The 10880-nt window shown below is 37.7% G+C and overlaps 1 protein-coding gene across 3 annotated transcripts in view; it reads right to left on the bottom strand.

Moving 5' to 3' along the window:
* Positions 1–332: 332 nt before the first annotated feature.
* Positions 333–10880, bottom strand: part of KLF12 (KLF transcription factor 12) — a 555324-nt gene continuing 544776 nt past the window's right edge. For all 3 annotated transcript variants that reach the window (XM_055426457.2, XM_055426460.2, XM_055426459.2), the window contains one exon: positions 333–9902. In XM_055426457.2, coding sequence (XP_055282432.1) covers positions 9721–9902 — 182 coding nt within the window. In that variant the 3' untranslated portion in view covers positions 333–9720. The remainder of the gene's footprint in view (positions 9903–10880) is intronic.

The raw sequence follows: 10880 nt of genomic DNA, 5'->3' as shown, positions 1-10880 counted from the left end.
CTTAAATGATACACAAAGTCCAAAAAATAATGTAATTCATTGATTCACAGAGATTTGATTTTAGGCTCTGAAAAATATCTTGTTTTCATATCACTTCATATTTCTGGACCACTTTTTAGTTTACACTCATTAAAATATTTTCAGGAATCCCATTTTAGGTACTGGTTGTTACGAAATAAAACATCCTCTATTCTTTTAGTATACAGTCTATCTTGTTCTGTTTTAAATTACTATACACAAATGGTAAAACTTTTCATAACAAAGGTTTAATTAGTATGGTAATAACTATGATTTCCAAAGTGTCTGAATCAGCCTTAGTAATAATTAGGGAGTTTCGTTCCATACAAAATGCTTTATTTAACCTTCATGCCTTCATTCAGATAATTATACAAATGCATACAGTTAAAGGTTTAAACTCTATTTCGGTTCACAGCTCAATTCATAGGAAAGTTGAATACAGAAAAGCAATGCACCAACAGAATATGTCTGAGACACCATTAAAAACGATAACACTTGTTCATTTAAATCTCTGAGAATAGACTGGAATAATCATCCTCTGAGAGAATCTCATTAGGAGGGTCTCCCTTTACATTATCGTAGGGAAAAAAAAAAAAAAAAAAAAAAAAATCACCATTTTACAGTAAAAGGAAAAAAGCTCTGAGTATATTTACAATACATACACTATACATAAATACAAGAACAACACTTACATAATATTAATAAACTTATAACAGGGGTTGCCTAAACACTACAGAGTATATAAATGCAGAGGAAACTATTGGGAAATTAGATCTTTAGATAAGCTGGAGAAAAAATTCATTTGCAATTAAAACTCTGAACAGAAAACCAAATGAAGATTTAAGAAATTAATACATTTGCTTGCCAGCATCGTTGGGGGTTTTAATCCTTTAATGCAGAGGACCTCCTCTGGGTATTCTAACTCTCTGGGGTCAGAGACCCAGGAGCCTTTTGTAAAATTACATAAGTGAATCAGACGCAGCACATCTATTTGATTTGCTGTTCAGAGGCTTCAAGCCTAGAATAACTGTTTTGTAAACGAAAGGATGTTTTTGTATTTTTTACACAGCTCTTGTAATCCAATCACCAAGTAGAATGAGCTAAGTGTCAAGGAAAGGAAAAAGATGCCTGCTTGATTTGGCCAAAGATGATATTTTTCTTTATTCCCATGTATTTTTTCAAATACCACCAAGAGATTTATTCAAAAGAGGATGACGTTTGAACTGACCCCCACACACGGAGAGCAATGTCTAGACTACTACTAATTATAGCTAAGTCATTTTAAGTGGCAGGTGGGTATATCTTAAACGTGGTCTGTTCTCATCATTTCACAACACAGAAAGTTCTGAGTACATTCTTCCATGGACAAACATGAATTTGCTGGTTTCTCTTTTTTTAAAATGAGCACGTTATGATACACATAATTGCATTATGATACAGGATGACATAATACAGAAGACAATGTTTTCAAGCTGGTTTTGTAAGTAGTTATCTCACATCCACGGGGAGTTGGTTTGCCATGTGATGCAATGTGTCCCACATAGACATGAACAAAACAATACAGCCACCATTCCATAGGGCGGGGGTAGGGATGGTGGGGTTTTTTTTAATGAATTTTTAAACACAACAAACTATAGACAGACAAGTTGATAGGAAAGAGCCTTGAATATAGGCACCAGTGCCCCAGTTCAACTATACCCATCCAATATAATCAAGTTCTGAGGGACAAAATACATCTGTAGTCTGGATGTAAATACAAAATTCTGCTATGGGAAAACTAGAAACACAAGTAGGGCAACATAATTTTCTAAAATGTTTTATGCTATATTTTAGGAGCATGACATTAGCAGAAAGGGAAGATATTGGTATGTCCCTAAAATATCCTACTTTTTGATTACTTGAGCACTTTGACTAGAATTTGATCCAAATTCTACCCTCGTCTTCAACCTGCAGTTGGAAAAAGCAAGATAGACTAATTCACACAAGGAGTCATTGGTTCTTGCTTTGCACAAAGGGCAGACTCTGTTGTCTCAAACATTTAAAATTTCTAGAGATGTAATCCAGAAAGATAAAGTACCGATGTGACTACTTCCACTATTCATCTCTTTTCAACTCACTTAAAGTTGTGGTTTTGCTGTGGAGAAATTATTGCTTGTTTTGAAACCCAATTAACTGAGGAGAGAGCCCTTTTCTGCAATGGGCTGTGTGCACACGAAACACTTGCTTCCAGCATGGGAGGAAATTTGTTTACACAAGTTTGATCTCTTCCCTCAGCCAAGTAACAGGGAGAAAGATTGTAATTCAGGAGATTCATTTTCAGAAAAAGAAACACATGAGAAATGACATTCTCCAAATGTTTTCTAAGTCCATTAGTACATCCATGAATCAATACTGTCAAGAGAATGTGCTCTACACAGAAAAGGGAGGTGGGGGTCATTTCTCTGATGTTGGACAGCTTCCTAACTAAAATTCAATTAAACTAACAATAATACTACAGGAAAATTATTTGGAAGACTAGTGAAAACGTTACAAGGTGGCACTGTTAGGTGAGAAATCTGAAAAGGAATTTTCCGTTCTCTCTTTGTGCTCATCATCTGAATGGTCCCGACTGCCAACCCATTTACAACCTCCAAAAGTCAACTCTTGTTATCAACAACTAGTTCCATGGAGGTAACATTTCAAATGCAAATTAAACACACTCTGGAAGGTCTACACAAGTGGAAAACCCTTTATTCCCTTTATAAAGAAATACATAGAATCAAGAAAATCTGCTCTAAAATGCCATCAAGTAGGGAAGCATTTAAATGATTTTGGATCTCCAGGTTGAACATTTCAGAGGCAGGTGAGAAGTCCAGGGAGATAGCCAGTTGGTGTGTTTGTTTATAATGATTCTCCATGTGTGAGTTTTCAGAAGACTGATTTTAAATCTTATGGACCACTGTCAAATCATGTCCTTATATCTTATTTGGAAAATGTGATGACTACACATCCATAATAAAACTACTTAACGGTTAGATATGGAAAGTTGGCTCTTGGGAACACAGGTGCTGCAGTGCCTTGGGGAGAATACAGGCTTTGGAGCCTGAGAGAGGTAAACTTCCACTTCTACTCTGTGATTTCTGTTTGCAGACAACTCAGCCAGCCTCTCTGTGCCTTCGTTTCCCATCCATGAAATCTAGAACCATTGTACATGAGGTGATATGTCTAAAAATTACCCAGTATACTGCTTGGAATATAGTAAGGACTTACTTAAGAACAGCTATTATTTTCATGGTTTGCTGAACTTTTGTCCTTTCAAGTTCTTTTAGTACTCTCAGACAACTTGCAGAAAACAGCCCAGTCAAAAAACTTGCCTTCAGTACGTTTAAGGAACGCAGCAGTGTTACTCTGACACTTTGATCATTATTTTATACCCTCATCTAGCATCCTTCCTTCTTTTTTGTTCTGAAACGTAGAGAGGGAAACAGGAGATAGTTTAATAGTCCTGTGGTCTGGTTCCGGAGAACACTGTCCATCATGGTAGTCTTCACTGTCTAAAACCTGAGTGTTTAATCACAGTTATACTTTAAAAATTGCTCTTACCAAATGTTTGGCTCTGAAAGAGTGTAATTTTACTGATACCCCTTGATAGCTTGTTTGGATGGATTTGTGCTCTGAGATGATGTGACTGGAGAATTTCCAGGGCTCTCGTCTCTTCATATAATCTGCTTGTATATTTCTATTCACGACTTACATTTAGCAGTAAAATAATGGTAGGAACATATTGTGATGTTCTGAATGTAAATCTGGTCACTTCCAGGACTAACTGTAAACCTTGGTCAAGGCTAGGCTTACTACATGTCAGTTTTACTTTAGTGGACATTTGGGGAGAAACAATTGTGTTAATATTAACTCCAAAATGGTTCTTAGATGATAACAGGATATATGAGGGGGAAGGGAAATGAAGAAAGGTATAGGTTTGTGCATTTGATATTAGTGGATAAAATAAAGGAAAAGGAACAAATGTCTATAGTGTTTTGCTCTTAATAAACTGGCTTTTGTTAACTGAGCAAAACTTTCTGGACTACAAACAAGTGCTTCATAAGTTTCAGACAAATCACAGTGAAGTTTTCATCTCAAAATTATAAATGCCATGTGCCAGGATGTATACTGAAGATTATCATAAAGTTCAGACAGGCGTTCTTATATTCTGTAAGAAAGATTAAATTATAAGCAAGATGAAATATATTGAAAACACACCAAACAATTTTTGAGGGTGTATATGAACAGATTCAATTTATTGTGTGCATATATTTTCTCTGTGTGCATGTTTCCCAAAGGTGGGGGAAAAACCCAGTTTGATAAAGAATTATTGCTGTGTAAAAGTACAGGAATATCTCATTGGTCATAAAATTTATTGACAGGCACTTTCAGCTTTTAATTCATTTCTGAAAATGGGCATTAGTTTATTCCTATTGCCGTATAGAATCATTTCACATGTGGCCATATCCATAGCATTCATCTTGTCAACAGGTAGTTACTGCTAAAAGTACTCCCTCTGGGATTTAACAAAAACAAACACTTGCAGAGGGTGTGCATTTGTTTTGATCAAGAATTACTGCATCGAGAAGGAAGGTAACTGAGAAAAGAGAACAACTGCTAGATGCTTCTTTTTAACACAAGGAAATCCTGCGCTGCTGTTTTTCTCTTTACTGGCAAAGAGCATGCATTTGGAATCAGTTTGCTACGACTTAAAATGACTTCACTGCATTCTAAACCATCCTGGCTAAACTGAGACAAGTGGCCACTCCATTTTGTTAGGGAGCACAAGGGCTACACTCTGACAAGGCAGAACAGAGTCCCCATGGCAATATCACTAATTGTGTGTAAGATACACAAGGCATATCTGAACAAGTTTTTTTTTTTTTATTGTGATGAAAACTAGAAGCTCTTTTTCCCAACATACTTCATCAAACTATTTACAACCTCTGTAAAATTTGTGAGTTTGAAAATACTTTTTTTCCACTATCACATATGTTACTAATACAGTAAAATATCTTCACTCTATTTTTTTAAGATGCAGTATCCTATTTCATTTCTTATGAAAATCTGAATTTCTATTGCAATTGCACAGTATTTAGCATATTTAAAGTACCAATGGACATGGGTTGCTAAACAGACATTATTCTATAATGAAACTGTGAAAATATAGCATTTAAAATTTTTATGTACACTTCTTAACTATAAAATGCGGGCAAAGTCATATATATAGCATTATAAGCTGATTCCCTAATAAGGTAAATAACTTACATTTCTAGACAGCATGGATTATTACAAATTCATTCTTTTTAAAAAAGTTCCTTGTTGATATTTATTAGTCCACTGGCTGCTGCATATACAAGTGTGTATATAGGTGTGCATGTGTTGGGGGTGCCAGTACAGGTAAGTGGGAGGGATTGTGGGGATATGGAGAAATGTGATACGGAAGACATGTCTTACCAAACCCCTTTTCTAAACCAAACTAAATCAAATGGAACATCTTGTGTGTGTGTGAAATGTACTACCTCAGAAAAGTTGAAGGAAGAGATCTGATCAATGAAGCTGAAGAATACATTTACCTCCTAAATTTACAGGCTTAAACAGTAGGAGTAAAATCTGAGATTGGATTATGGACTATGAATATTAAGGCTTCCTGGGCCTACTAAGATTCACATGAGTTATCTCACGCTCAATCCTTTACAAAGACTGTAACTCAACATATCACGAACGCTGGTATTTTTAACACTGCTGAAATTCTGTCAATCCTTACTATAAACATTAAGACACCTTTATAACAACATCATGGCTACACTTCTAAGCAGTCATAACAATATAACAAAGGCGTATTAATACATTTGAAGGCCTCACCTCACCAGATTTACTCAATTGCGACTTTGGTAAGTATAATAAATAAAGTACAGAGTAAGGAATACTGCATCTTTATCCATATATTTGTTATTACTCTAATGAACTGATTTCAAAGTGCAGAATTGTATTTATGTTGAAAACACAAATAGCAATTTGAAGTTAAAACAACTGCATAAAAATGAACACAATCTTTGTATAAGCTGATCCAAATTTCAACCATAATGAAAATGGCCTTTTTAATCATCTAGAACTGGCATTTGTAAACACTGTAGTATTTTGCAAGTTTTTTTCACCTGAAGTTCCTCTTTCTATTTTCCACTTAAACTTTAAAGTGAACAAAAAGTGCTTTTTTTTTTTTCCAATAAAAAATGTGGTTTGTGTTACTGTTATTCAACTGCCTTTGATAGTGTTCCATAAAAGTAATTCCAGGCAACAGCGTAATTTTATGGTAAAAGCCATTAGAAATTTCACTCTAAATGCCTTAATAAAACTTAAGACAAGTTATCAAGCAGGCTTCTCAAAGTCCACATGCAGTTGATGGGATGGGGCTGGAACTAGATGGGGAAGTGTGAATCTTTACCCAAACAACCTAAGATCAGAATATGAGGAGGGATTTTATTAAAACGTCAATGTCTGAACTTCTTAACTTTTCAAATAACATTAACTTCCTTGAAATCATCTCTACAATACAAAGAGACAGTCAAGTCAACTGTAGCTTCCAAAGCCATTACAGTTACCTGTGTCTAAACTCCCAAACATACACATATGCCCAGCTGCAAACTGAATGACTTCAAATTTAACACCAAAGAATGCTTCCAGTTAGGGTACAACTGAGAAATTCTTTGGATTTTACTCCTTTTCTGCTGGTAATCATCTACTGTGCTTTTTAAAACAGGCTAGAACAGACATCAGATGAGATGCAGGAGGCTTTTCCGTGCCTGAAGATATTCTTACTTAAAAATGTAATTCCTTCTCTTCCAAACCACCTTCCTTTCTACGGGGAAACACTTGTAGAAAATTCACCGAGGATTATTTGTTATGTTTCAAGACAAGCCTCAGTTAAGTTTCAGTCTGGGACTAGATCAGCAACTCATTCACTACTTGTGCTTGGATTCCCTCCTTAGGAGTATCAGTACATCAAAAGGGGGAAATGGTGTAATGCTGACAGGTCTCATCAGTAAACTTACTGTCTCAGTTGGGTTCCCACCTTCAGAAGGCAAGCAGACAAGCTCACATCCCTCAATTTTTCCTATGCTATTAGAGGGGAGAAGCTCATCTCATTCTGTGCTAAATTTAAATCGAGCTGTCATTCAGGAAGCTCCCACTGCCTGTCAGTTCTATGAATTCTAAAAACCATTTCTACCTGTAACACTCTCAGGATCTCTCAGCAGAGAAAAGGTCTGGCCCTTCTTATGAGAGAAAGCAGAATTATATCATCTGCCCTTCACCTAAGTGATTCACCTATTACCTGCCAACTAAATTCTAGGACTATTAGAGGGCTTCACAGCTGTGTTTACCACACTGTGTTCATCATGCTCTGTGTTCTTTGCCACTGACCGGTAACCAACACTGGTCTTTCTAGTCTATAAACGGTCACAGGCAATGAGATGTACGAGTTGCTTACACTACAGGTAAACTTTCCAGTTGGTGTAAAAGAAAAAAACAAAAAGCCATAAACCCAGTGCTGTGGGTAGTACACTGTGTAGCTACAGAAGCTATTTATCCATAGAACTGCAGCCCTTGTTGGAGGGAAACTGCCTGATGAATTTTTCAGACCTGGCAGAAAATACAGAGCATGTATTTTTGAAGACAGAATTTGACCTGAAAGTCATTATGCTCTTGCTTGAACATTAAAAACATTCCTTTTAATGCCACCCAACACAAGTTATCCTTATTCCAATGTTTCTAGTTTTTTGCTTCATCAGAATTAAGATTATCTGAATTAGAAGATAATCCTAAAGAGGCTATTTCTAGAACCAGAAATTATTTCAGAATGTTCAAATCTTTAAAAATGAGCTAGTAATATTGTGAGGTTAATTTGTGCAATTCCCCAAATCAAGTGTTTGTAATTAAAATATAATGCAAAGGTCTATGCTGGCAACTTCTTATATCCAAGCTATAAATCTTAACAATAACAGCAATGACAATAAAACCTTACCAAACCCCTTGGCTACAGAAAGCTGAAAAAATTCAGCTTTTAGTGGGGGGAAAAATATGATAATTTTTCTGAAAGAATGCTCATTGGTGATGTATTGCTTTATTTACTATAGACTTTGCTAGTTGCAAAAAAGGTTCATAACTCAAGGGGGTTTATGGGACTATAATTTCCTCTCACCCTCAGCACAGGATGAGTGGGTTCATCCCTGCAGATACCGTTGTATTGGGTCCTAATATAGTTTAGAAAATGAAATCTATAGAGAAGAACCTATTGGAGAGTCATTTATCCTTGGCTCTCCAAGGGTGGAAACTAGCACCATTTCAGGCTTTCCTTGGGGAGCATTCCCTTCCCACTGACTCAGTTCCAAGGAGAACTGACCCATTCACCCAACAGTTAATTCCCAGCTATGCCTCCGTGGCCTCTCTAGTCACCAAATGACTGTTTTCAAACAAGAAAAGGGGGAGCATAATCTTTAATTGTGGTACTTAACCAAGCAGGACAACAAACAGCAGAAAGATTACCTCAGTGCTGTAAATGTAGCCAAGACCTCTAAAATGCTGGGGTGTTTTTACAATCCCTTTAGTAAGTATGAAAATTGGTAACGTGAGTCCTCAGTGAAGTGAACGTAGGAAAGTCCTTTTATTCGTTATTGCTTTTCTCCTCAAGAGGTGCATTATTTCCATCTCTGCTTTGTCTGATTTTTTCATGTTCACTGACTTTGCCTGGGCCGCCCCACCTCTTACCTTGGTGCCAGTGTGTCTAAGAAAGTTTTTTTTCCCCCGATTCCTTGTAATCAAATACTAGGGGCAGGAAGAGATGATGCCTAGCTGACAGAACACTGCAATTTGAAGTGGGGCAGTAGTTTTTTTAGACAGGCTCTTCCTATTCAACTACAGAACGACTCTGTGCCCGTCCACGCCAGGGCAGACACCAGGACTAGACTCCAACTGAAATGTCGCTGCCCCTCTGCTCAAACAGATGAACAAAACAGAAGCAGAACAAAACGAAAACAATCAACAACAAACAGATGAAAAGAATCAATGTTGGTTTTCTCCAGGGCATGGCATAATGACAAGTCACAGGTGATATCTAGTGGTCACCGTCACTATTGCAAAAGGGCTGCCTGAGCGCTCCTTTCTTTTCAGGTAATGGAACCTCTCCAACAGTTTCTTCTTTTCTACTTTGCTGGTAACAGATTGGATGTGGGTTCTATTAATATCTTACTTGTAAAAAGGGGTTCAGGGGTGGGATGATGGGAGAATAATCCAAATTTACAAGGTCTTGCTCTAGCCATCGATTTGTGGTAGATGACCTTTAAAAGTATCAATAACAAAACGTCTGACAGCTCAGAAAATGTACAAACTACAAACATCTTGAAATGGCAGAGGACACAGGACGGAAAACAATGCCTGTCTCTTCAGCATCTGTGTCACCGATCTCCCAGGCCAGCGTGAAGTTGTTTCTTGTGTAGTCGTGACGGGGGGGTTACCTTCAGACCGAAAGGAGAAGTGTTACCACTTCTTTTTCCTGCTCTGCTTTCAGACATCGTGGGATGGTGATGCCCTTTTGTGTTAACACTGTGAAGGGGATCCAGCCCTGCTGAATGGGGTGCCGCTAAGAGATCCAGCTCTTACGCTCAGCTGGACAGGTAACCTTGCTCACACCAGCATATGCCTCCGGCGGTGCAGTGCCAAGTGATCTGACCGGGAGAAGCTGCGGTCACAGTCTGCGCACTTGAATGGCTTCACTCCCGTGTGTTTGCGGTAATGCCTCGTCAGTTCATCCGAACGAGCGAACTTCCAGGTGCAGCCTTCCCAGGTACACTTGTAGGGTTTCTCTCCTGGAAGAAACAAAGGGACATAACGCTGTGCTCCATCATTTCTCCTGAACAATCTAGCCAACGTGATTATCTGGGGACATGACTGTTCTCAGTGGATTTTCCATTTGGTGGTCCTTTGTCAAGAAACCTAACCAACCTGCCAGCAGGTTTTGGGTCGCACAGATGGGGGTTTCAATCTAATCTCTCTTGCTGTGACAATGGGGAGGTTACTTAACACTTGCATCTTCAGTTATGGGTAAGTTACTTTGCAGTCGAACTATCAGAAGGCATAGACTGATAACTCTGGGGTATAATCACCACGGGTAGACTAGAAAGGCATGTGAGAGAGCTCCACCTAGGCTGATGTGGCTAAAGGATTGAAATTCACAAAGAATTATAAAGGGTAATGATTTGTATGTTTTGTTGCAATACTGCTCCCAAAGGTGCATCACTTAGATATTTAAAGGCTATTTTAGGGTACAGTGTCCTTTTATCAGTCACACAAAATTTCATCAAAAGGTAAAGTACTCTACCACTCCCAGAAATTAGGTACTAAGTACTTATTATTTATAAACAGTTATTATTTATATTATGCATAAACTACTGTTGTCCATGGGGTCACAAAGAGTTGGGCATGACTTAGCCGTTAAATAACGATAAACAACTGTTTGTCTACTGGGAGAGAATCTTAGATATCTTAGTAGTGTGAAGTTTAAATATCTTCTTCAGGGACTTAAGAATTAGGGCAAGTCCTGAGGACTCATCAAGTTGGTCTGAGTGTTGAAACCCACAGTAAAAAACAGTCTGAAGAAGTATGTAATTTGACCAGATCCCTCAGTCAATTTGTAAAGACAGTAAAATATGCAAAGTCTTTGTTGGGAAGAGATATGCTATCCTCTATCCGTTGTCCAAATGAGTTCCCGGGGGGAGAGGGACAATAGTTGACCCAGGTGTGCTTTTTCCTGGCTCTCATTCAGAATGGAAACCGTGTCCCCAGGT

The sequence above is a fragment of the Moschus berezovskii genome, chromosome 13 (genome assembly GCF_049115385.1).
Source record: "Moschus berezovskii isolate FMDL1 chromosome 13, NW_MosBer_1.0, whole genome shotgun sequence".
Lineage (NCBI taxonomy): Eukaryota > Metazoa > Chordata > Mammalia > Artiodactyla > Moschidae > Moschus > Moschus berezovskii.
The sequence above is the reverse complement of the archived record's forward strand: the minus strand, read 5'-3'. Positions and strand labels throughout refer to the sequence as shown.